The following is a 26671-nucleotide window of genomic DNA, read 5'->3' on the forward strand; positions in this document are numbered from 1 at the left end:
CCAATATTTGTAAAACATGTTCTCCCTGATACCTCTGGTTTTAATTGTGTGATGGTGAATTAAAAAATGTCCATTCAGAAAAGAAGAAACCCAAGAACATTCTTTTTAATATTCATAATGTATGTAAAATAATGTATGTATAATAATGTATATATCAAGATATATGCTGTCATCCTAACACTCAGACATGATTGTCCAAGTTACACCAGACCAGAGGAAGCAACTTTTGAAGACGAGAAAACACTCTAAAACTATTCAAAGTGACATTTGTGACATCTCTAGGGTCTAATGACAATTCCAGTCCTTCCTTAGTTAAGATAAGCTGGTACAAAAGAATGTGGCAATATTGCTTCATGTATCATCTTAACGGAGTAGAAAGAACAGACTGGCAGTTACTGTCTCCGCTGCTCTTACAAGCAGATGAGTATCTCCTTTGCTTATGAGCAGTCAGGCTTTTTCCAGCTATTTTTACATTTCTTTGTTTTAGTGTAGCAGGATGATTACTCCTGGGGCTCTTTTTAAGTGCAATATTGGTATTTAACTTTGTGCATTTTTGCATTCCTGTTTGGTGTCTGTAAACTGAGAATGCTAAAGATTGTTTGAAAATTTCCAGTTTCTGTAGGTCAAATGCTACCCTGGAAGAAAGTTGTGGCAATTTTCTTCTTGTGCTGTAAATATCTTTGCAGCCTGGACAATAAAAAGATTATGAATTAACTCATGATGAGAGAATACTCTGTCCTTAATTAAGCCTTGAAGTCTTTTTGAAACAAAACTTATTAAGTTGCAACTAAAAATGCACAAGTTTTGCACAGCTATTTCCTAGGGACCTGGAGGCCTGGGTAGTTGCTTCCTAAGCCATATGGTACCACCAGCAGAGCTGCAGACCAGTTGAAGAGAAATATCCTGTTCTCAACTTTGTTAAGAAAACCACCACCACAAGTGAAACACATTACAAAAGTCTGAAATGCTTCTCAGACAGTCTTGTTTAATCACTGTATTTGTTTGGCTGGTATGTAACAGCCTGCTGACAGCACTTCAGCACTGCATCCTCTCTTCAAAGAGTAGAACTGAGTACTTTTATGTTTGGGTCTGTCAGTGCCTTGGCAAATACAATAAAATTCACGTGGCCCTTTCACATTGTATAAAACTGAAAAATGGAAATGGTGGTGAGCAAGGTGCCTACTGCAGCTTGCACCACTGACAAACGGAAGCCTTGATTCCACAGCAAGAATGACCCAAGTACATTCCTGCAGCATCCCTCAGCTTCTAGACTGGGATGTTTAATGCCACTGGACGCGTGGACAGGAGAAATGATATTAATTGTGTTTCAAGACTACTAATAATGTAGAATGCACTGTATCTATTTGTTATACACCCCAAAATGTCCCTGCTGCTAGGCCACTTACCAATTTGCAGCTCTGGGTACATTTCATATAGACACCAGTCCACGTTGCAGTCACAATGAGTTTTATCAAAGAGATTGTCCAAAACATCCCGTGTAACCTGACGCTCATCCACCATTAGCGACTTTGTGCTGTTATCATACATGTGCACCTTCACAACAAGCTGAGGACAGAGTCACAGAAGAGTCAGTTAATTTCAGAAGCAAGTAAAGGGCTAACCTGAATCTGTTAACGCAGATAAGAAAAATTAAGGCTGGACGTTATTACTGATTCAAAGGCACCCTGTCCCACAGTAAGCTGAGGGAGTGAAACATACTGGAGGCTTTGACATTACATTGCCACCAAAATAAAGACCTTTTCTCAGACAAGGAATTTGAGCTTTATCCTGTATGTTATTTCAGGAAAGGTGAAAATCCTATGGAGAAAAAGCAGAAGCTAATCTCTTCTCTAAATCTACTAGATATCCAATCAAGGAAAATGCTTGATAGGGAAACCAATATAAAAAGACAGTACCCTAAATGCAGGTTAGAAATATGGAAAGATGTAGTTTAGTTTTAAATGAGAAAAAGAATGGAGGTATCTTGCCATGCCAGACTAACCTGAAATCGATAATAAGCAAATAGATGAGTTACTTACATTGACCAAATAAACCAGAAAGACACTCATTATTCCTTCATATTGTGAACTATTTGTTAAATGAGAAATTGTGTGCACCTTTTCAAAGATGAGCAACACCAGAAAATGCCAAAGTAAAATATTATAAAGAATTGCAAATATATTATAAGGAAAGTACTTACATCCATTTTCTAAGTTACTGAACATCTGTAGCTTCTGTTGAGCTCAGCTGCAATGACAACTTGGGATGAGTGGGCATATTTACATGACATGCCGCAGCACTGTTCAGACACACGCTGGAAGCCTCCTATCTTACTGGTGTAAAATTTCTTTTTTTATCTTTGTACATTATTGCACTGCCATGAAAGGATTTACCAAGAAGACCCTCACTAATTCAATCGGGATTAGCTAAATCTGTATCCACTCTAGAAGTAAAATAGAATACTTCTGGAATCAGCACAGCACAAGTAAGCGACGTTTTTACGTATCTTCCACATTCTCTAAATCAATCTGTCCGGACAGTGGGCTTTGCCCCAACACTGGGGGAAGAGAGGGAGAAAGGTAGAACCTTCTTGGTCCTTTTAGAAATAAGTCCCTCAGAGGTAACGTTCTCATAGAGACTCCCGTACTGGCAGATGGCAAGACAGCTCCACAGAATATGTTTTGATGTCTCAAGTTAAAGACAAAATATGAAAAAGCTTAATGGTTTTAGTAAGAACTTTATTATTGAGAATAACAAAAACAGACTTGATAGCTCTTATGGTAACATTTCAATATTTTAAGGCTCACCTTTTTAACTTTGGCTTCCTTCAGTTTCTCCAATGCAAGTTTAATTTTGTCAGCTTTAGCCTGTGCCTCTCGTTCTTCCTGTAAAGACACAAGATATTTGGTGTACTTAAGCAAGGCCAGCAATTTGCATTCACTTGAAAAGAGTTGTTTCTTGTTATTTATATCCAGAACATAAGGATTGCCATGGGAAACTTCATAGGTACAGGGAATCCCCAGCTTTCCTTGAGCTAAGATCCTCTCAACAAAGCTTTGAGTTACAAGTGCAGTGTTTCCTTCTGTTTTGTAGGCATAAAGCTCCTACATGATCAAGTGATACAGGAATGCTTGAAAACTGGGCTCTTCCGTGTCTTGACTGACTTCTCACTGCACTAAACATCTTTTGTTTTATGACTGTTTCCCCTCGATACTAGCAACCCATAGGACGTCAAAAATACGAGGTGAAATGAAACCTTCTCTTTCAGGTTGCACAAGTGTGATTGCTGTTGTCAAATCCTCCACAATGAAAGCCAGGCAATCAATTCACAAATGTCTTTTTTCCTCTTCAGGTATGGATTTGCATTGCTACAGCTCAGACATGCTGAACTTCAAGAATCCAAAAATAGTTTCTGTGGTTGAACAGAAACTGCTGGACAGAAATGGCTTCCACAATAAAGCTGGCTGTTCTACAGAGGGAAGTGCACACAGCCTCTCAGACTGTGGTCTTTGTCTCACCATCTCAAAACACTTCTCTGAAAGAAGCAGGAAAAGCATCTTAACTAAAGTGGTTGAGTGTCCTGCAGGCAGACTTTCTGTTGAAAAGTTTAGGCAGCTATAACTCAGGCTTCACCTCCATGTGACCTACGTTGAACAGAGTTCACACATTGTACAAATCTGTGCAGCGAACCTCTCTCCTGACAGTTGTCACCTTGTCACAACCTTTGTCTTTCTCAATGTAGAAAAAGGAAATGATACAAAGTAAATAAGCTATCAGATACAAAATTTTAGCACTGTTAAAGAAATACTGGTTAAAAGATTCCTTCTCCCACTACAATATAATCACCACATTTTCTGTATCTTTAAATAGAAACACACAAAAGTCATCCAGATAATGTCACAGAAAATGTAGAAACTTTATTTAGCTTAAGGACAGTTTTAAAAATAAATGTCAGAGTTAATGGAAACATATGAGACAGCTCTATGCTTCCTTGAACGAAATGTTGTACCTTTTAATTTTGGCACAGTTAAAGGTTAGAGAATAGAGTCTTAGTATCACAGATGAAATGGGAATAATGAAATTGTGCTTATTTGACTATAGAAAAAAGGAAGTATTAAACTAAATGTCAGCTTTGATTTGCTCAGGAATCACCTATCAAGAACCCTGGCTAACGGGTGTGGATTTTGATGAAAGAAAAGACATTCCACTTACAGCTGCAATTCATCCTACTGTGCAGAAATGCAATTTCTAAGCAAGTATTCACTAACAAAGACAGGAAATAATGTGAAATCAGTTCTTTCCATATGTATCTTAAATGGTTATTACCTCCATCACTCACACTGTAACTCATGTAATAGCCCTATAGGTAATTTTCTGTAGGGACAGCAAGCCATACCTTGCAGACGCCATCAGTATTTGAATACAACCTGTACCAGAAAATGAAGTGAGGGCTGTGGGAGACAGCAGAATCAGTGCCTAATGAGGAAATTAACTACTGCAGACAGATTCTTTAGAAAAGCCTCTGCCTCCTGTTCCCACCCTTCTCTGCCCTCTCCCTGTATCTGGAAAGAGACCAGGAAAAATTACTAGAGATTTAACTCAGCACGCAATCTCAAAGGAGCACTTTAACTGACGGAGACAGAGGTGATTTCTGGCTACATTTTTGAATTTAGAATTCCTGTTGTGTTTAGCAAGTATACCCTCTTTTTGCTGAATAAATCTTGTTTGACCCTCAGGTAACAAAGGATGCCAGTTAACAGAGAATTAGTCTCAGCAGGGCTACCTGAGACCTGACTCCATAGAAGTAGAGCTCAGTACAAGATGCAAGGGAAGGAACTGTACCAAAATGTTGACTTTAGTGAGCTTGAGATCACAGCATCATAAAAGCAGCGGTTGGAAGAGAGCTCTGGAGGTCTGGAGTCTGGCTCCCTGCCCAGAGCAGGACTGTCACAAACACCAGATCAGGTCACCTATGGCTTTGCCAGACAAAGTTGGCAAAAATTCCAGAGAAAGAGAATCTGTGACCTCTCTGGGCAACCTGTTCCAGTGCTACACCAGATCCTGAAACAAAAAAGGTTTTCCTAATGTCCTGTCTGAAGTTATAAACCAACAAAACAACTGTTACCCCTTGTTATACAATCTATCTATCACTACAGTGGAAGAGTTTCATATATTTTAGGTTGTCACTTAACCGCACTGTAGCCTCCTCTGTCAGACTAAACAAGCCCAGCTCCACCCCTCTGCTCTAGCCCTCATCACTCCATGCCCACCATCCCAGCAGTCTCTCTGCTGGAGATGCCCCCCCTCAGAATGGGATGCAATATTCCAGGTGTGGCTTCACACCAGTGCCAAGAAAAACGAATAATGACTCCCTCAATATGCTGGCCATGCTCCTCTCACCACAGCTCGGTTTCCATATTCAGTGTGGCAGCCACAAGAACCACAGTTCAATGTGGCAGCCAAAAGAACACCAGCTCCTTTTCAACTGGACCTCAGCCTGCCACCTCCCAACGTGTACAAACACACAGGGTTATTCCTCCCCTAGGTGCAGAGCCTTGTACCTTGCTGACCTTCTGAGGGCTTTGCTGGGCCAGTCTTCATGTTTTTCAAGGTCTCTCTGCACTGAAGCTCTGCTATTCATCCTGCCAGTCAGTTTGCTTAATTAAAAGTATCTTCAGCACATCTGCAGGCAATGCTTCACATCGTCATTCAGGTCGCAGATGAAAATATTAAACAACATGAGCCCTAATGTCGACCCCACTTGTTAGCAGCCACCAAAACATTGATTATTACCCCAGGAGTCTGTCAGTTTAGCCACTCTTCAGATCACCTAACCACCTACCCTTCCAGACCACACCTCCTCGGCTTCCAAATCAGACTATTTAGAAACTTGATACTTCCTTAAAGGTCACCAGTGTAAACCAAGATGCGGATATGTTCATAGGTCAATCGAAAGAGCTTATCTTACAGCATCTCTTCTGTACCAATTATACCAGTTAAATAAAAAAAAAACCTGCAGCTTCTGAAAGAGTCTAGCTGTTTTTACAAACGTTGATTTTCCCTTAAGATAGGAAGTTAACTATTATCTTTGAAATACGGAGAAATGGTGAAGTTCCTCCCACATGTTTACAGCTTTCACTCTTCAGACAGAGCACTGAAAGGTCCTATACACCAAATGAAGCTTTATCCAGTGAACTATTTTTGTATGATCAGAAAGGTCCTCTTCCTAACAAAATTTTGGTTCCTTTTGCTAAATATGTTTGCTGTATGATGCTGAACACAGAGGCAGCAGTGATGTTGAGGTGATTCATAATCAGTTTGTGTGGGCTTTTAAACTGCAATGAAGTGTCTATGGTTTTAGGTAAAACTGACCAGTACAGTTCTACATTGGGCAGACAGAGCTCTTTTCACCTTCCCTAAAAATTTTTCCATTCTGTAAATGTCAATAACTCCTCTCCATCATAGTCACTATGTACATTAATACTCAAAGCGACACTTGTAGATTTTTCAGGATTTCAGATTCATATTTTTTCGACTGCATCACTCTTCTAACAAACACACTCTCCCCACAGGGCTGACAAGGCAGAATTCGTCTTACATTACCTCCCTCTCCACAACCTCACATTAAAGAGCTGAACTTCCAATGCTCCTGCTACACATACCACGCTTGACTTCAGTTCTTAAATCAGATTTGCAAGAAACACAAACATGGAGGAGGTGGCGATAACTGATTTTTTACTGTACCAGTAAGTCAATTGTTTATAAATAGTACCTACTTATAATTTTGGCAACTGCTAAGCAAAGAGCTTTCATCCCGTACTGCAGATGGTCTTCAATACTTCCCTTCAACAACAAGATCAAGAAAGGCAGAGTGATTCTGCACTGTGATCAGACGAGAAGTACTTCTCGTGCTCAGCCTTTCACCCGTTCTCCAAGAAAACGCTAAGTTTTGCAAAACTGAGCAGCTTTTCCTATTTATTCCTATTCCTTTTCCTGCAGGAAACCATTTAGGCCAGAGATGGATGTGGGAAACATCCACAGAACTTCCTCATCAGTAGCAGTAGCATAGACTGAAAATAACAAAATGGCATCTTCACAAAATGGTGGGATATTTGGCCATGCTTTGCACAGATGCCAAAGCCAAACTCTCTATAAGAAGGCACTAATTGATCAGCACTTATTAAAAAAAATTAGTAACAAGTCTTCCATTATAGTAAACCATTTCCAGTGATGAATGCCTGACTTGGGCTGTCAAAATGGCAATTAGAAAGGCAAAGGGATGAGCAACAGGTCAACGAATTGGTAGAAACTGCCAAAGCCACAATAACAGAAGACTATCAGTCCACCATTCGTAAGTGTTTCAACACTGCAGAACCTGCCCAAGATGTTTCTACTCTAGATATCCTCATTGTTCCTATGCCAAAAACCACCTGTAAAACTACATGAGCTACTGAACTCTTAGAATGAGATTCCACACAGACTTACCTGGCTGAGTGGCTCTGGAGGAGGCGGCGGCGGTGGTGGTGGAAGGTCTAAATCAGGGACTGGAGGTGGAGGAGGCAAGTCATCCCCAAACCGTCCCGTAATGGTAACATAGGGACTTGATTTACTATAAATGTCACTATCCAAGCCTGTTGAAGGTTGAGCGACCACACTTTGCTGGTTGCCAGAAGTTTTCTGGGCTTGTAAAGTTCTCTGTTCAACTTCATTTATGTCTGCTACAAGATCAGCCATTAAAGCATCCAGGTCTTTGTCTTCTAGAGCACTTAGGGATTCTGTAAAGAAGATCAAAAAATGTGTCAAAGCGAATGGAATGAAAAAGTCTGTTTCCAGCTCACTGAAGATTAATTGCACTAATGGTTACTGTACGATATAAAGATGATAGGAAAGGGAACAAATTTCGAAATGTGTTCAAGAAAAAAAGCATGTTTTAGGAATAGTCATTAATCTGGTCATACTGAAGTTTATAGTACAAGGAACTCTACAAATACAAATTAAACAGGACAGGAAGCTTCACTTTCAGTGATATGGTCTCAGGCCTATATGATGTTAGGAAATCTGGCCCAGACCCAGCAAAGTTCATGGGCATATGCTTAGTGATATGGATGCATGAAATTCCAGTAGCTCCCATTAGGCTATTTATTCATCTAAACTTAAGCTATATACATGAATGCTCAGCAAGTTTTTGGTATAATATACAGCCAACTACGTAACTGATGTCTGGATCAAGAATATTTTAATATATTAGTACTGTTCTACAGATCTAAAATTAACATGAAGCAGAAACCAGAATTGGAGAGTTCTAAAATACAGGCAACTGTATGGTATCGTTTGCAGCACATCAGTAATTGCGTGATCAACCTCTGTGACATACCTCATGTAATATGCAGGGTTTTGAGGATCCTTTAAGCAAAAGAACAAACAAGACAGTCTTTTTCAAAAGAATTTTATCAACCAGATATAAATATTGTCAGAGTATAAAGCAAAATCTTATACTGTATTTTGGAACTGATATGCAATTTCTTCTTGGGTTGTTTGAACTGGACACGCTGTAAGAGATCCAGTGTAACAACATCCTGTAGGATGATTTAGTTTTCTAGAAGAGAAGTGTTCTTTAAGAACCACTGCATTCAGTGGTTTAAATCTCTTTGAAGAGTCTAGTTCAAGAAAGCTTTTCCAATTTGTGATTCTTTTAAGTGGAATTTTGGAAGGAGTTAGAGAGCCATGAACTACATATTAAAAAATTATAATATAGTCCAACAAAAAATAGATCATTCAATGGACTAAGTGAGTATGTCACTAGACTATCTCAGTTTCCTCTGCTTTACCTCTTATGCTAACAGTATATTTTCATAAGCTTTTATTTTCAGCTGACTTATGATCCCTTCAATTTACATACCTCTAACCACCTTGCTGGTATAGGCATTAGGTAGCTTAATGGCGAATTCATTCTGGGACAAAAACACTGGTTTCCCCAACTCAGGGGAATGCGAATAACCAGCACATCCCCCACCCCAGTAAAAAGAAAAACAAACAAACAAACAACAAAAAAAACACCACCAACAAACATACCCCCAAACATAAAAATAGCATTATTTTATAAACTCAGATCAATTCCCTGACTCGGTTGTCAGGGAAGCAAGCAGCTGCAAATCCAAAAGTGACAGTGCAAGCCAGAATGAGAATAAGCAATGTAAAGTAAAAGCAGCTGAAGCTAGTACTTACACTGGAAAAAAATGCTTATGAATTTTCCAGTATGTTAAATCTTTGTGTAAAAAGGTGGCATTTTAAAAAGCATTTTGGGGGACTTCTTTTTTGTTTTCCCTTTACACTTGGACATCTTAAAAAGTCTGACTTCTGTATAAGATTGAGCAATGTCCTTTTAAAAAACAGGGCTCCTCTGAAGTTTCCTAAATTGAGGCGCACACACACATGTACCTCACCCTCCAGCAAAACATTTTTTTTTTTTAACTTTATTTTTGATCAGGAGTGTTTGAAGTTTTTTTTGTTACATTTGTTGGTGTGAGGTATTTTAAAAAAGCATAAAAAGCATGAATGAGTCCGTTCACTACTTACCGTTTAAATCCTTAAAACCCACTGTAAAGCTACATTCCTTGTTAGACACTTTGGGGGATGGAGGTTGTATAGTCTCCACTCCTAAACTCTGTTAAGATAAAAGAAAAAAAAAGGCGTCTAATGATGTAACTACTGTTACAGACATTAACATTTGTCAATCAATTACCTGAAAGCGTCTAATGAAGTCAATTCTTCTTCAAGGAGCAGAATGCCACACTCTAGTTCTGGGATTATGCCTAGACTGGTAAACTAAACAGAGCCGGGACAATGGTTCAAGCACCATCTCATGCCAGGTATTTCATGGTTTGCATGCTTCCTAACACAATGTCGACATATGCCAATGACAACTCTCGTCAGGGAACAGCTGGGCATGGTTTGGGAAACAACAGAGGCTTGGGCTGTTTCACAGAATCATTGAATCGTTTGGGTTGGAAGGGACCTGAAAGCCCATCCAGTTCCAACCCCCCTGTCATGGGCAGGGACACCTCCCACCAGACCGGGTTGCCCAAAGCCCCATCCAGCCTGGCCTTGAGCACCTCTAGGGATGGGGCATCCACAGCTTCTCTGGGCAGCCTGGGCCAGGGCCTCACCACCCTCATAGTTAATTTCTTCCTAATGTCTAATCTAAATCAACACCCTTTCAGTTTAAAGCCATTACTCTTTGTCATATCACTACACTCCCTGCTAAAAAGTGTCCAGCTTTCCTGTAGGCCCCCTTTAGGTACTAGAATGCTGCTATAAGGTCTCCCCAGGGCCTTCTCTTCTCTAGACTAAACAACCCCAACTCTCTCAGCCTCCAATAGAGACATTGAATAAAGGCAGACTGGTTTTGAGGGGTTTTGTGTTTTCTGGGGGGGGGAAGAGGGGTGCATGTGTTGAAAGAGTTTAGCTGTGTATGTGTACAGATTTGAGCTATGCAGTGCCATGTGCTCCGGTGTTATATTTACTAATATAAATGTAACTTTGCTGTTGTTTTCTCCTGCTGTTTGAAAAACAAAAAACAAACAAACAAACATAAGACACCCTGTTTTCAATAGAAACTGTAAATCTGCATAGATAAATAGAGAATTCCTTGTTTGTGGCTTGCTGTTTAGGAAGCAGGCAGAGAAACAGTGCTTCCTAAGTTAGGAAAAGTGCATAAAGCGAAGATAAATTCCACTTCTATTCCCCAGTGAGGAAGGTGATAGCTCTAATAAGCAAATACCGTAGACAAGGCTGGAAGGAATTTTAAGGGGTTGTCTAGACTTGTCCTACTACAAGTAAGTTATAACGGGGTTCTATCTGACAAATGTATAGCTAACCTCGTTTTAAAAGTTTGCGATCAGATAAATTCCATTTCTCTGGCGATCTGCTCCAGTGCTTCACTAGCGAGATCGCTATCCCTGCCATCAGACCTTTCTTCTGCTGCTTAACCTAAACTTCCTTTGCAGCAGATGAAGGCCATTCCCCGTTGCACTATTCTCTGTGGACATGGGGGAACCGAGTACTCCTTTCTGCTCTGAAGCTGCCTTTTATGTATTTTAAGATTGTTATCAGCCTCCTCTCTAGACTAAACAATCCCCATGCAATCTTTTCTCATAGGTCATGTTTCTTTTTCTCATCATTCCCACTGCTTTTTTCTGGAGTTTCTCCAGTCAACCCTCCTTCTCTTCAAAACGCAGAGCTAACACTGGACAAAGTTTCCCAGTTGAGGTCGTAGCAATGCTACACAGAATGGAAGGATTACTTCATTTATCCTACGAGCTCTATACCCTTGTTCATACATCCATGTTCATCCACCCATACATCCATGCGTTGGTCTTCCGGTGCAACAGTACGACATTTTGTTCACTGTCAATTTGTACCAGAGGCATTTACATTTTGCAGAGTTGCCTGAAACTGACAGGCATTTTTCATGAAAGCTAATGCAAATGTTTTCCTTGGCAACTCTTTTCACCTATTGCCCACCCAAGACATGTTGGTTTCTTCTGAAGTTGTACAGAGCTGGAAACCAAAGCAGTGACAACTTTAAACACGGCTTCTGTGTTAATGCTTACTCTCATAAAAATTGACTTGGACTAAGTAGCGGGAGAGGAGAAACAAAGCTAATATGAATTTCACAGCGATGGAGAAAATAAGAAGGGGACAAAGTGTATTGAGGAAACAGACTATAAGAATATAAAGGAAAAACTCCAATTAGTAATTCAACAAGGAGTTGTAACATCTCATAATGGCCATTAAAGTGCGGAATGAAAAATGAAAACGGAGAAAGTACAAACAAATGGAAATTAAAGAGCTAACAACTGAAATGTTAAAAAACAAAAAATTAAAACGAAGTTCATAAAAACAGCAGAAAAGCGCAATTCTGAATTTGCATTCAGTTTTCAAACTCTTTATACAATGTAAAGGCATCACTACATGTTTCTATCATTTACACTTAGGAACAGACAATTGGAATGGTTAAAAGTGGGTAAAAAAACTCTGGAAACTGGCTTAGGAAATTAAGAATCTAAAGGAATTAACAAATGCAAGGTTTATGTGGCAAGGGCTTGGTAGCAGGGGGCTGCAGGGGTGGCCTCAGTGAGCAGAGCCCAGAAGCTGCTCCATGTCAGCTGGCTCCAAAAGGGACCTGCTGCTGGCCAGAGCTGAACCATTGGCAATGCTGGTTAAGCCTTTGGGAGAGCAGATTGAAGGAAGGGGGAAAAAACCAACTGCTGCGCCACAGCAGGTGGGAGAGTGAGGAGCGAGAAGCAGCCCCGCAGCCCCCAAGGTCAGTGTAGCAGGAGGACAGGAGGTGCTCCAGGCACGCAGCAGCAGTTCCCCTGCGGCCTGTGGAGAGGCCCCTGGTGGAGCAGGCTGTCCCCCTGCAGCCCATGGGTCCCACACGGAGCAGATCTCCACGCTGCAGCCCCCCCGTGGAGGAGCCCCCGGTGGAGCAGGTGGATGTGGCCTGGAGGAGGCTGCGGCCCATGGAGAGCCCCCGCAGGAGCAGGCCCTGGGCCGGAGCTGCAGCCCGTGGAGAGGAGCCCACGCAGGAGCAGGGGGCCTGGGGGGAGCTGCCGCCCATGGGGGACCCGTGCTGGAGAAGTTTGCTCCTGGGGGATGGACCCCGTGGTACGGAGCCATGTGGGAGCAGTTCTTGAAGAGCTGCTGCCTGTGGGCAGCCCCCGCAGGCTCAGTTCGGGAAGGACGGCATCCCATGGGAGGGACCCCATGGGGAGCAGGGGCAGAGAGGGACCATAAGGGAACGGTAGCAATGAAGCTTCAGGGACTGACTACAGCCCCCATTCCCCATTCTGGTCTAGTCTGCTAGTGATAGACAATAAATTATGTGAATCTCCCTATGTTGAGTCTGTTTTGACCCTGACGATAATTGTTGAGTGATCTCCCTGTCCTTATCTCAACCCTTGAGCCCCTTCCATTGTATTTTCTCTACCCCTTTTTCCTTTGAGAAGGGAGAGTGAGAAGCGGTTGTGGTGGAGCTCAGCTCCCCAGCAGGCTAAAACCACCACAGCAAATCTGTTAACTGTAAGTCTTCAGGCCTTCACATATGCCTGTCTCCTTCTCCCATGCAGTGTTTAGGGAAAGGGTGATGCCAGCACATCAGAGAGGAGGGGAATCAGTCTCAGTTTTAGAATCACATCCCGTCCCACCCGGTGCTGCACCACTGAGTGGAGAAGCTCACTCTCTTATCCTCCTCCCTGATATACACACACACACACATATATATAAAATAAACATTCATGGCTACAAAAAGCTCTTAAGATGGAGAAAGGCTACCAAGGGGCAAAGTATTTGGATTTGACAGCTAAGATTGTAATATGAAATCTTGGCTTTCACACAACCTCAATTGTTTAAGCACAATCCCCATTACGTGGCTCAGAATTATTGGTATTTAATTTGGCAAGCACTGGGATTCACCAAAATGAAAGACCCCTCAAAACAGATGCTGTAAGTAGTCAAACTCACACAGAATCCAAGAGATAGCTTAAGCGTTTTCTAACAGGCATATACTAATATGCAACACATTTACTGAGTTTCTTTTGTTTTTTAGAAATAAAAATTATCCTTTATCAGGTTTTGCAGGTAGTATTCTGTAACTGTAGCTTTAGAAATAGGCTCCTGCTGTTTTATAGTTTCCTCTCAAGTTTGTATTCTGCACTGGCAATAACATCTCTATAAATTCTTGAATTGCACCCTAGCTGTAACTTAATATTTTGGCATATCTAAAGATGCCTGCTATTGCTACATTCATACATTCAAGATAATATAAAATGTTGGTTTTAGTTCCAAAGCTTACATCTGACGCTCAGGCTACATCTCATTTACCGTGTATGCAAGGCATTCATACCTGAAAGATTCGGACTCAAACTCTTCCTGTTTTGATGGAATCTTTCAACTTCTTGGGACCGAGTCCAAGAAGAATATAAATTGCTTATTTGTTTTTTTTTTTTTTCAGGGGGAGAAAGCATCTTTCATAAGCAGTTAGCTCTCTCTAACAATCTAGCCTGCGTTGATGTTACCACATTCTTCAGGCCACGTGGTTTGAACGTCAGTCAGAAACATTTAGTTGAAAGTTTTTCAGAAGAATTTAGGTGTATATTTATTCAGAGTGAAAGAACACGAAAAATGTTGAAAGTTGCCTCTTTTCTCTAATATGTAACAGCTCTTTTTCTAATCTTGATTGGAAAAAAATATATTTACCTGGGTCAGCATGTCCATCTCCCCAAGCAGATTGCTGAACATTTCATCTATATCATCACATGTTTGCTCCATCTGAAAGAAAAAAAATCCACAGACAACAAATTATCACGAGTTCCTTTCAAAGCCAGCAATAGTCAAAAAGAGGATATGCGATATTTTTTTTACAATTCTTTCCCAGTTAACTTTAAAGCAACTGTTGGCGACTTGCAAAAACTTCCATCCATAGTTTAGGAATAACTAAGAGATCAGAAGCTCAGTCCTGTACATGCTTAAACATATGCTCAGGCTCTACACTCATGAGTTCCAATGACCTCAGTCCTTGTATTAGTTACATTTCAGAGGAAGCCACTAGCAAATAAATCATGGTTGTATCTTAAATATCAAGGAAATCCAACTAGTGAGAGATGGAAAAGGAAATAAAGTTTGGGGTTGAGAAACTCCCAACCGAATGCTTTGTCTTGAAAGCTGTCTTTCTTTGGCTGAGATGGCTGATACAACCAGAGGTATGCCTCAGAGGTTTACTAGGTATTATCTGGTTCAGGACCTGGTTATGATTAGTACATAACCAACTTTTTGTCTCAATATTTTTCCCTGCCTTCTTTCAAATACTAGTACACTCAGAGAACTCTATAAAGTTACTGAACCTCAAGGCAGCTGAGGAACAGCACTGAGACAAGGAAAGCATGTACAGGCTGGGTGGCAGTAAATGGTGACTTCTGTCACAAGAGGCAGGGTGTGAGGACAGCACCAAATGACATTAATGGGGTGATACAGCTTCTATAATAATCCCCTTCCTCTTTCTCATAAATCTGTTCCTTTGCAAGGAGTGAAGTAGTGTTAAAGGGTGTCTGACATGGAATACTGCTGAAGACAAGATGTATAAACATCATTTTCTTAACCTGCAAGGGACTGCTAACTCCTACTGACAGCGTAAAAAGTTCAGAAAATGATCACACTTTAAACATAAGTAGTACTATTGATTCGCTAAGTTTGTGTGCGTCTTCCAGGATGAGGACCAACCTGATGCACGACAACAATCAACAGAGGACAGGGACAACTCTAGTGACTGGAAAGACTGGCAAGAAAAGAAGATCAACAACTACCCTGTTCCTCAATCTTTACAATCTTCTTCAGTCTTTCCTTTAATAGAACATCTAAAGTCATGTAATAATTTCATAGTTCAATATTAAATACTACTGAACCACTCAAGTAAACATCCCTTGTTTGCAAATTATTTGGTAGCATGTTTTTAATGATAGTTAATAGTGGAATAGTGAAGCAATCTGAGCTGCTCTGCCTCCTTTGAACTTCACCCTTCAGGCATCCACATAGGAAAGATCAGCCTCATTTCCATGTGTCCTTTCACTACCTGTGTTATCACTGACACCAGAACTCACTAGGAGCAGGCACGTATAGCTCCCACCAGTCAGGCTCGGTGTGTACCCTACCTGCTTTAGACTTTTTTTTTAGCTGGTGTGACTAAACAAGGTGCAAGCAACCGGGAACAGAGCTTAGAATTTTCCCAGTTCTCTTAGATCCTGGCAATCCAAGACTTACAGATTTGGAAACAGGATGCTGCTGAAGGCACTGTAACATGTGGTCGGGACGGCTGAGTGTAAGCCCCGTGGTGCAGACAGCACCGCTACACCCACATTTCGTAACAGGGCACGCACGTCACTCACGGCTGAGCAGATGGAGAGCTATAGGCATCTCGGCTGCTTCATTTCCAGCTGACAAACCCACACTGGATGGCTCACTCCCTCTGCATGTATCACACCTATCACACAGAGCTTTCTCTATAAAAGTCAGTTTCTGTAGATTCAGCAGTAGCCCGGTTGGGTAAATCTTTAGGGAATGTTACTTCATTTATTTGAATAAATAGCTGTGTAGTAGCTTCCTACACACCAGGTACATGGAAATCAATTTTCATAAAATGTATAGACAAAACGCCGCTTATTTGATCAGGCACAGCAAAGTTGGTCTTGCTATATGACAAAAAATGGAGCTGCAGCTCATACTGACAGTATCTCCTCAATGCTTATGTAATAATTATTTTACACGTTCCTGTTTTCTCTGATTTAGGAGAACAAAACGATCTATTGGGGGAGTCTTATCAGCTGTACCCATTTGTATGTTTTGCGTTTGGTTTTGTGTTTTAACACTGGCTAGGTCTACTTTCACGAATGAGTCTTCGTACTAATTCCTTTGACCAACTGAAATTCTGCTTTGTTATATTTTTCCAGAATAGAAATATAAAAAGGGGGAAAAATTCTCTTGGGTTACAACCAAAGAAACCTTAACAAGAGGAGGAGAAAGGACTGTCTAAAAAGGAAGAAAACCCTATGAAACCTTTCTAGTATATATATATATATATTTACAGGTAATAATAAATTTAGATTTTAGTTCTTTGCAATCATATGATTTTCTGAATCTACAGACACATATGATTCAAAAGGGAAATAAAGTAATTGCATGGAAAAGCAATGTACAAAGAATTCACTAAGAATGTCCACTGTAAATATGACCTGAGTTAGTCAGCGATGACTTTTCCTTATCAATTCAAATAAATGACTCTTTACACTAGCGTTTTTTAGACCTTAAGCACATGAGCTGGAACACACGTATTGAGAAGGATGTGTGTCAGTGTCCCTTTCAAGTGTCACTTTCCATGACCAGACATCCAGCATGATCACCCAACTGATTAAGCCAAGTTGTCACCAAGCCATTCTCCCTACCGGTATCTCTCTTTTTCTCTTAAATTTTTATAGATTGGTTTTAGGAAGAAAAGTTAACACCATCAAATCAAACATCATCAGATCCCATGAAGAAAGTATTTTCATGTTAAAACACGTTGAATGATCTCTTAATGATCTCTTAAACCACTATGAGAACATTCAAAATTCATTGGGGATTTTGTCAAAAGCTAGAAAAGCAAAAGGCAGCAAAATGAATCCCCCAAAGGTGGAACTGCCAGAGCGTGCCACATCCACTCTTCTCTTCTTTGGTCCATTCCATTCATGACTCCTCTCCATCCTCATTGCTGTTCTTTCAATGCCACAGCAGGAACAGCTAGACTAAACAACAGGCAGATACTATAGGGAACTATCCCATTCAAGGAAGATGTTGGACCAGCAAAGTCTTTCTTTTGAAATAGCCTTGAATTTATTCAAACCAGAAACTCAAAGTGAAACCTGCAGGTGTGTAAGTTATTATTAGGAAAAAAGGGGAAAAGATTTACCTAAGTCCCCAGAAGAATACCGAGTTTCACATTCAGTCCTCCTTTATATCCACTAAAAAGCAGCTTTTTTGTACAGTTATCCTGTACATAGTACTACCACTAACTCTTAAAATCATTATAAACTAAACTGAAAACTCAGTACTTTTACAATGCTTCTTCTGTAAAGCATTAAGATATCAAGCAGAGAAAATATCAGAATTAAAATAAAAAGAGGAAATTGTGGTCGTAAAACATAAAAATAACAAGGGGCACAAGGGAAGGCATGCATCTGAAACCTAACCTATTTTTAAAGTGATTAATTTTGAAGTTGATGCCTTCTAAACCTCTTTTTTTTAGTTAACACCAACAGTACAGGAAAAGGTATTCCTTATTGTTTTCTTCCTTCCAAATTTAATTCTCAAATCTCCATTGAGCGCTCATTTCCTCATGAAAGCTTTTCTCTTCAATACTCCCACATTTCTCACACTTTATAAATAAGGTGTGGGTGCATTTTCTCTTCAGCTTGCTATTTTAACCACCAAGTCTCACTATTTCGTTAATATACATTAAACTCTCACAGGTTTACCTAGAACAGAAATACCAACTCATTGCATTTTGACTCATCAATACATTTATTCACCTCGCCACTTACCAGAAGTCCCCCAGACCAGGACTATTATTTTTTTTTACCCTCTCAAATTCAGGTTTAGAAGCCTCTTTGCTGTTAAATCACATTTAAATCTAAATTTAGAGACCTGTGAATAAGAGAATTCATTGTACTTCTACGTATTTTTTTGTACTTCTTTGTATTCCAGCTCACTCCATGAAAAAAAATATGACTTCCGTCTATTTGTTCCTATTTCTTCCTAACTGAGAGAGTCTAAGGGATACTTTTTGTTTGTCAGAGGCTTTGCTGGCATTTCCAAAGACACACGTACATCCACCCAGGTGCCCCTGAGAGGGGGCTTCCAGCCATTTCACAAGAACCAGCCTGCAGCCCTGGCTGACACCACAAAACTCTCTCTGCTGCATTTCTAAACAGCAACAGAGCTGCACAAAACTTTTTCCAGCTTCTAAATATCTATTCCCTATATACTCTTATCTTAAAGTGAGATGTAAGCATCTGTATTTCTTGAGCTATGGGCTAGGAAGTTGGAATTTAATTATCTAACCTCTAACACCAGAGAAATTCTGCAGATGCAGGGAAAACTACCCACAGAGATGGAAGGGAAACACTCCCTTGACCAATTTGTTGCTCTTGCATGAGAGGCAGACTTTGCTGACAGCGAAGGATACTGTTTTCCCACAGGGCTAGTCCAGTATCCCAGGGCACCAAAGAAGAATAGTGACTGGGAAACTTCTTGCTCACATGCAAGACCAGAGAAACAGTCCTTGCACTCAGTGTCCCAGTGTACAATCCTACACGAGCTAAGTATAGTCTCATCTACATCATTTAGTGCCACGCACTGACAGGTAGAGCAGGGACTGCCTTTGCTGGTCCATAATATGAACGATGTCACTGACATCCAGATTGGCTTTCTGCATGGTTGCAAATACCTTCATTTGTGAAGGTACTAGGGAGAAGAAAAACACCCACAACTATATATTTTTTTTAAGAATGAAGAAAGTTTTATGATTTCATAGAATCAGGGAATCATCGAATGGTTTGGGTTGGAAGGGACTTTAAAGTCCATCCAGTTCCAAGCCCTTGCCGTGGGCAGGGACGCCTCCCACCACACCAGGTTGCCCAAAGCCTCATCCAGTCTGGCCTTGAACACCTCCAGGGATGGGAAAGCCTGTTCCAGTATCTAACCACAGTCATAATAAAGAATTTCTTCTTTATATCTAACCTAAATCTACCCTCTTAGTTTAAAGCCATTCTCCCTTGTCCTATCCCTACATCCCCTGACAAAGAGTCCCTCCCCAGCTTTCCTGCAGGCCCCTTCAGGCACTGGCAGGCCGCTATAAGGTCTCCCCAGAGCCTTCTCTTCTCCAGGCTGAACAACCCCAACTCCCTCAGTCTGTCTTTGTAGGAGAGGTGCTCCAGCCCTCTGATCATCCTCATGGCCCTCCTCTGGACTTATTCTAATACATCCATGTCCTTCTGGTGCTGGGGGCCCCAGAGCTGAACGCAGCACTCCAGGTGGGGTCTCATGAGAGCAGAGCAGAGGGGCAGAATCCCCTCCCTCGCCCTGCTGGCCACGCTGCATTTGATGCAGCCCAGGATCTGGTTGGCTTCCTGGGCTGCAAGCGCATGTTGCCGGCTTGTGACGAGCTTCTCGTCCACCAGCACCCCAGGTCCTTCTCCTCAGGGCTGCTCTCAATCAATTCTCTGCCCAGCCTGTATTTATGCTTGGGGTTGCCCCAGCCCAGGTGCAGGACCTTGCGCTTGGCCTTGCTGAACCTCATGAGGTTTGCCCAGACCCACCTCTCAGGCCTGTTCAGGTCCCTCTGGATGCCATCCCTTCCCTCCTGCGTGTCGACCACACCACACAGCTTGGTGTCAGCAGCCATCTCGCTGAGGATGCACTCAATCCCGCTGTCCATGTCAGTAACGAAGATGCTACACAGTAACAGACCCAATACAGACTCCTGAGGGACACCACTCATCACTGGTCCCCACCTGGACATCAAGCGATTGACCACAACTCTGGATGTGACCATCCAGCCAATTCCCTATCCACCCAACAGTCCATCCATCAAATCCATGTTTCTCCAGTTCAGAGGCAAGGATGCTGTGTGGGACTGTATGAAAGGCTTTGCAGAAGTCAAGGCAGATGACATCATTTGCTCTTCCCTTGTCCACCGACGCTGTCACTGCAGTTAACAGACAATTTGCACACTTAGATAAGACAACTGCACTATGTCCATGATGAACACATAGGGAATAAGTTGTTGGACAGAATCATTATCCATCAGCAAGCAGCTACCAGTAGTAGTAAAACAAAAAATTCACACTACTAAAAAAAATAAAAGATAAAAAATTAGCACGAAAGCTGTGATCACACCGTGTAGCTTTTAAAAGGAGGCATAGTGCTACAGTAAGCAAAGTTGGAGCTGTTAGCACCTGATGGCTCTGTGAGAACTACCGACAGGCAGGCCCTTTCAACAGGAAGAGTGGTCTCAGGCACGTGGTAACGAGGCTTCTGTGCTTGCAATCTGAAAACAAGCTTGGAGGCCTTGTGCAATACCGAACAGGAAACACCAACGGTATCACAAACGAGATTACCATCTCTGCAACTGTCTCAGTTGAGTTGATGCAGTTTAATCAATCTAAGGGCTCTCTTTGAGAAGAGGCATGAGGAACAGCATGGTATCAGTAGAACAAGGACGTACAGCAGAGCTGTGAGAGGAACTGAATTAGGAACCAGCCCACCAAGAGATCTGACAGAAGTTACTGATGCACTCAATTCAGAGCGTTGCTGTTGTTCTTAACCTGTGACACACGAAAACAGCAAGGATAAAAATACGTGAAGTAGAGTTTTACAAGTCACATGGAAAGATCTTCACCTCCCACTACCTGCACTACAGCATGTAAACGTCAGAGTACCATGTCCACGTGGGAAGCCACCACGTTGGCTCTCTCTTCCTCTAGCAGTTATAGCTAGTAGTGGTAGTATTCCTGAGAATTTCAGGTAGGGATGATGAACCTCAATGCTTCAAGAGCTAAAAAGAAGGCTCCACCAACATGGAATCAGAGCAAAGCTTTCGTGACAGACAGGTTACAACATATCTCTCAGCAAAGGATTTCTTCTATCTGCTTGTGAAGGACGTGATGCTAGCCACTGTTGAAGGCAACTCGCTGGCTAAATTGACTGCAGGTCTGAAACAGATCTAACTAGGTTTCTTACAATGATTTTACTGCTGGGTATCAAGAAAAACTCTGTCTACTCTGATGTCTCTTATAAATTTCAGTGAGGGAGGTGGGAAGTTCCTTAACCACCTTCTGCATCATCTCTAGTAAAAAGTCCCTAACAGCCCTTTAGGTCAATTTTTATGAAGTAGAATATGGGGGAACATCCATCTCAGCAGAATTCAGCCCAGAAGAAGAATCCAAATAGTTACCAATTCTTGTAGGTACTAAGAAAGGGAACAAGTTTAAGAGGGAAAAAGTAGAAATGGCAAAGTACCCTTACTAGTTCAGAAGTCACATTTGGCTTTGGATTAAAACCAAAACGGCAGATAAATACAATAATGTAAAAGAATCCTTTTCTAATGTTAACCTCGGGCACCAGAGCATCTTCAGGTGACCATGGCACATGCAGCATCACAGCATTTTCCACTGATTGCTCCAAACACACATTTTTACATACGCTGTGGAACCCATTTTCATTCCACTTGCCTTGTTATCTTGTATCACACTGCTCATACTGGCGCTAGCAAGGCTCAAAGTACACGTGGTAATTAAACTTCTAACTCGTAATCTACTAACTCCAGAATGTAAATACAAACACCTTTAGATAGGAGCAACCCCAAACTCACAGGTCCTACTTCTGTTACACAGATACTTTAACCATGATACATACACAATTACACCTCCTGAAAGCTTATTCCCTTTTTGATGTTTTGGAAATTCACAGTTAGCTTGCATGTTTGACAGGAACAAGCATGCAGTTAGGACTGACTTTGGAAGTCCTTATTAGTCCAAAAGACCCAGATTTCATAGACCTGGGAGTTATACAACTGCTGTCATCAGTGAGGTGCAGCAATGTTTTACCCTTGTTTTGCCAAGTCGATAGCGACAGTTTCAACATCACAGGAACTCCTATGCATGGGTACCCGAACAGAGCACAAGTACAATAACAGCACGTCGTTTTCACGGATAAATTTGAGAACCTGACTTTCCATTAGTGAGAGAGAGGCGAAGAGCTTTACTGTGCTTATAAAGCACAGCGTGATGCTGACTCTGGGGCTGTCCTTCAGATGCTGCTGCCTCAGCAGCCGTCACCTCTGCAGTCCCCACCCTACCCCTCTGCCCCATGCCCTGCCCCAAACACAACCGCTCCTCTTTGTCCTGCTCTCTCCGTGGTGGTTTGGAGAAGCAGCTGTGGGTCCTGTTCTTAGGGTGAAGTGGGATGGGAAGCTTACTGAATGGTCCCAGGGGCTTGGCTAAGAGAGACAGGGACCTAAAAGTTTATCCACAGTATGTCAGGAAGAAGTTAGCCAAGGCCAGAGGAGGGGTTATGCAAAGGGCACTGGTGCTAAGATGAGAGTGCAGGAAGAGCATTTAATCAGAGGCAAGCAGCGTGCGCTACAGCTGCAGAAAAGTGCCGAGGGACGTGCCGTGCAGGCTGGTGCAAGGCAGCTCATTCACCAGGCTCCTCTACACTCCCCCAGGCACAGGCACAGCCCGGACCTCAAGCTCCAGAAAACGGATCCCACAGCAGAGAAGGACTCAAGCAGCTGCAGACTGAGTTAAAAGCACCTTATGCAAGGGGAAAAGAAACCCTAACGTACAGAACAAACACACGAAGGAGACATTTTTATCCTCCAGAAGTTCACTTTAGAGCCCGTTGTCAACTCCCAAAGGGAACCGCTTTGATAGAGCTTGAAAGCAGTGCCACTTCTGCTCCTTATATATCCTCTCTGCAGATAACGTGCTTCAGTCTGGCCTGTGGGTCCAAGAACATTACAGAAATATTGTACAACTACAGACTTGGTCATCTCATTTTTCCCTTGCCACAACTATTTACTGCAGAACGGTCCAGTTTGGGGACCTTCCCACCACGAGCCATATAGAGAGCACAAACTCTCTGTAGGGTGCAAAATGGTAGGAGAGGACGTGACATCTTCACATGGAATTGGATGAAAAAACAACTCCCAGTCCTATGCCAGATTGCTGGCACACAGAACAAGACCTCCACTCCCCAGGTTAACTTCTGGGAAAGGCAGCAAGCTGGATGGAAATGTGTCCCTTAAAATGGAATAGTAGATTAGCTCTACTCAGGTACAAACAACAGCAGACACCCAAGTTACCAGAAAACACGGACCTCATCTCTTAGGTTCTGCCTATTCCTTGCCATGATGGGAGAGCAGAAAGGTGACAGCGTAAGGCAAGTCCAAATAGCACACATTGCTTCCAGCTCTTCCCACGTTCCTTCCCATAATCTGTAGTTTGCTAATGTTGGTGCAATGTTTTCCTTCCTGTTTTCTCCAGTTACCCAACACTGCTGCACAGAGCTAACACGATCAGACAACACTCTCCTGTATTTTAAAAAGCTGCCAGCAAATGAGAAGAGTGAAATTGTTGGTACTTTCTGGATCCAGCATAACTGGATGTTCAGCCTAACATTTCGTGCTCTGAAATGGAAGAGATGGACTCCAAGCATTTCATCCCTGATTGATACTTTTAAACTGTTCCCAGAACGCCCTATCCTCAGGTCTGTGAGCTATGGGAGTTCGTCTTGTGGCTCCCCACTACATGAAGGTTTTGCTATTTAGCTTCAAACTCCATAAGCAGGCTGATCTTTCATTAACAGGTTGTCTAACCAGCAGAAAACGGTAGACAAGGAAGCCCACGTGTGAAGGAATACATGGATCCACAGAGTGGGAAAATCTGTCTGCCTTCTTCCCCGATAACCTACAGAATCAAGAGACGCTAAGTGCCAGAAAATGGAAACAATGGCACGAACTTAGGAAGAGGAAAAAATGCATGAAAAGTTACAGTACAAAATTTAAGGGCAGGAGCTGCTGTGTCGAATAATCACTGATTCATCTGTCCCAATATTCACACCCTGCCAGTGTGCCACTAGAGCTATCTTATCTCTTGTAATCACACGTTCTTATTATGGCCAGAAATATTTAAGGGGAGGGCACTCATGGTATGGGAAAGGAAGACTGAAAGACAAAAAGACTTTACCATAAAATGTTCTAACAGATAAGAGCGAAGAAAAAGGGTAAAAACAAACCTGTAAAATGTTTTTGAACCCACGTGTTTGTTTCATACAATGTTTGCGTACTAAAATCAAATGAATCAAGTAATGCTTTACCTGAATTTCTAGTATTTCACCTAAGTGCAGTGCTCAGTACCACAGTGAGTAGTAGAAAAATTAAGTGAAGACATTTTTAAACCTTTTACATGTTTACTGCTGACTGAAGAGTTAATTTCAAGGCCTGTTACTTACTTTCCACCTAAAAAGAGCTGCTTCCTTCAGTCTGCATAGTGCACAGCAACCAGAAACAGCAATAAGCAATGGGTTTCAGATCAAGATTTGTAAGGAAGGTGGAAGCCTGGGGTCACCACAGATGGGATGGTGTATCGCCACAGCCCCGCAAGCCCTGAACCGCACAAAGGAAACAGTTACAGGAAGAAAACGTGGCAGGATGAGAAGAATCTTGTGACATTCCCAGCGTATTTCTTCCATTTCTGTATGGTTTTCCACGAGAAGGAAATGCTACCGCCTCCTTCTCTTTTTTCCTTCCCACGTGGAGGAGGGATGGAACAACTGATCTGGTCAGAGATAACGCCTCCATCACGGCACAGGGGAGACAAAGGAGGTCAATCACGTGGTAAATATGAAAGGCGTTGCTGAATTGCATGGAAGAACAGAGCCACCATGGACAAAACTGCAGTAAAGTTTATGCTGAATCTGCTCCTAGGACTGACACCAAAACCAACTGGCTCTCTAATGGTCTGACAGCTGCCCCTAAGTCTTGAAGATGTGGTCAGCAAAGTCCAAAACTAAGCTGTAACCACACCAAGTATTTGGGAATGTTTTCTGTGCTCGTGTTTTTAGCATGTACTCTCACTTGCTCAGGGTCATCTCACCAACTCAGGCATGATGAGCGATGTGTACAGCACATCTTCCAAATATACGGTTTTGTTGAAAAGCACAGAGAACAGTAACGTAGACTTGACTGCTACCTATTTATCTATTTATTTTTTAATTTGCAATCATAGAAAAAAGACCACATTAACTTTCAAAAAGACTTCTTGGGCTGAAACATCCTTCTTGATTCTGTGCTTAACGGAAATTCCCACAGCAAGGGACAAAATTGGGGTTCCTAGTACTGTTGGAAAGGTCACATAAAAATCTCTCTCTGAAAAAGAAGAAAAGTAATCATGTGCCTGCAGGCTGGGCTACCTGAAGATGCAGTGAGAGTACCAAAATGTACAATGCCACTGAGAAGCAAGTTTTCATTTGCTGCACATATGGACTGGATGCCAGCAGGGAACCAACAGGTTGACAATTCTGTGGAGCTGCCCTGCTCTCTTGGTGAGGTGTCTCCTAGCTGACACGTTATTTTGCCTAAATCAGGAGACTCAGGTCATTTGCAATTTTTATTACAGCAAAGGCATCCAGTTAGTGCCAGTATGATTTTGACTCCTATCTGTTATCTCTATGCTTGATAGACCAGCAGTGCTGCTAAAAACAGATTTATTCCCTATGTACCCCCTCTTCCTGGTATGAGTGGGCAGGATGACAAAATTTTCACCAAAATTTTTATGATATCAGTTTGATTGTCTGAGGTCAACTGAGAACTTTCCGTTGTTGGTGATGTCAGCCTTGCAGGATCTGCCCATCGCTGATAGCAGCTACAGAGGGAGTTCCATCCTTTAATACTAGTGCTACATGTCATGCTTTCACATCCGCTGCTTTAGATTACAAGCAAATACACAGAGTGAAAGTAAAAATGGAAATACACTGAGGAGATGCATTCAGTGCAAAATTACTATCAGAAATGTCTCTATGCATTTCTAAACAATATCTTCTAAACAGAATATCATAGAAAAACGGGTTCATATCTACCGAACCTCCTTTTTCTTCTAGGATTCATAATGCATCTACTCCCCAAAATACTCCTATTAACCTTAATAACTGTTACCCTGATTTATTTGAAGCCAAATTCTTTAAATGCTGGATCCATGCTTGACAAAAAGAAATAGTGCTGTCTGCAGTCTGACATGGCTTCTGGTAGCAAAAGTTATGATAGCAATTAGCTAGCCACAGATCTAAAAGGTTACTTTACTGGAAGAAAGGCTTTGAAACTAATGACAGAGTTAAACTTTTTCAACAGTCATTATCAAGCTAGTTTGTGAATTCCCACATTAAAGTTCTAAGTCAGATCTAAGTCATTTGTGTTTCCTTTTCATTCACAGTTCAGGAGCAATGCTATAAATTAATATTAAGGGGTGGTGAGGAACAGATGTTCATGCAGATGCTCAGAAGTCTCCTACAGAAACACAGGGAGGAC

At 41.8% G+C, this 26671-nt stretch overlaps 1 protein-coding gene across 1 annotated transcript in view; it reads right to left on the reverse strand.

The window, feature by feature from the left end:
- The window catches only part of LOC121065753 (amyloid beta precursor protein binding family B member 1 interacting protein), a 67084-nt gene that overhangs the window by 37222 nt on the left and 3191 nt on the right, over positions 1-26671 (reverse strand). Inside the window, exons 2-6 of the mRNA XM_040548764.1 lie at positions 14260-14331; positions 9577-9664; positions 7486-7775; positions 2808-2885; positions 1407-1566 (exon numbers count right to left, since the gene is read on the reverse strand). Coding sequence (XP_040404698.1) covers positions 1407-1566; positions 2808-2885; positions 7486-7775; positions 9577-9664; positions 14260-14331 — 688 coding nt within the window. The remainder of the gene's footprint in view (positions 1-1406; positions 1567-2807; positions 2886-7485; positions 7776-9576; positions 9665-14259; positions 14332-26671) is intronic.

This window comes from Cygnus olor, chromosome 2 (genome assembly GCF_009769625.2).
Source record: "Cygnus olor isolate bCygOlo1 chromosome 2, bCygOlo1.pri.v2, whole genome shotgun sequence".
Classification (NCBI taxonomy): domain Eukaryota; kingdom Metazoa; phylum Chordata; class Aves; order Anseriformes; family Anatidae; genus Cygnus; species Cygnus olor.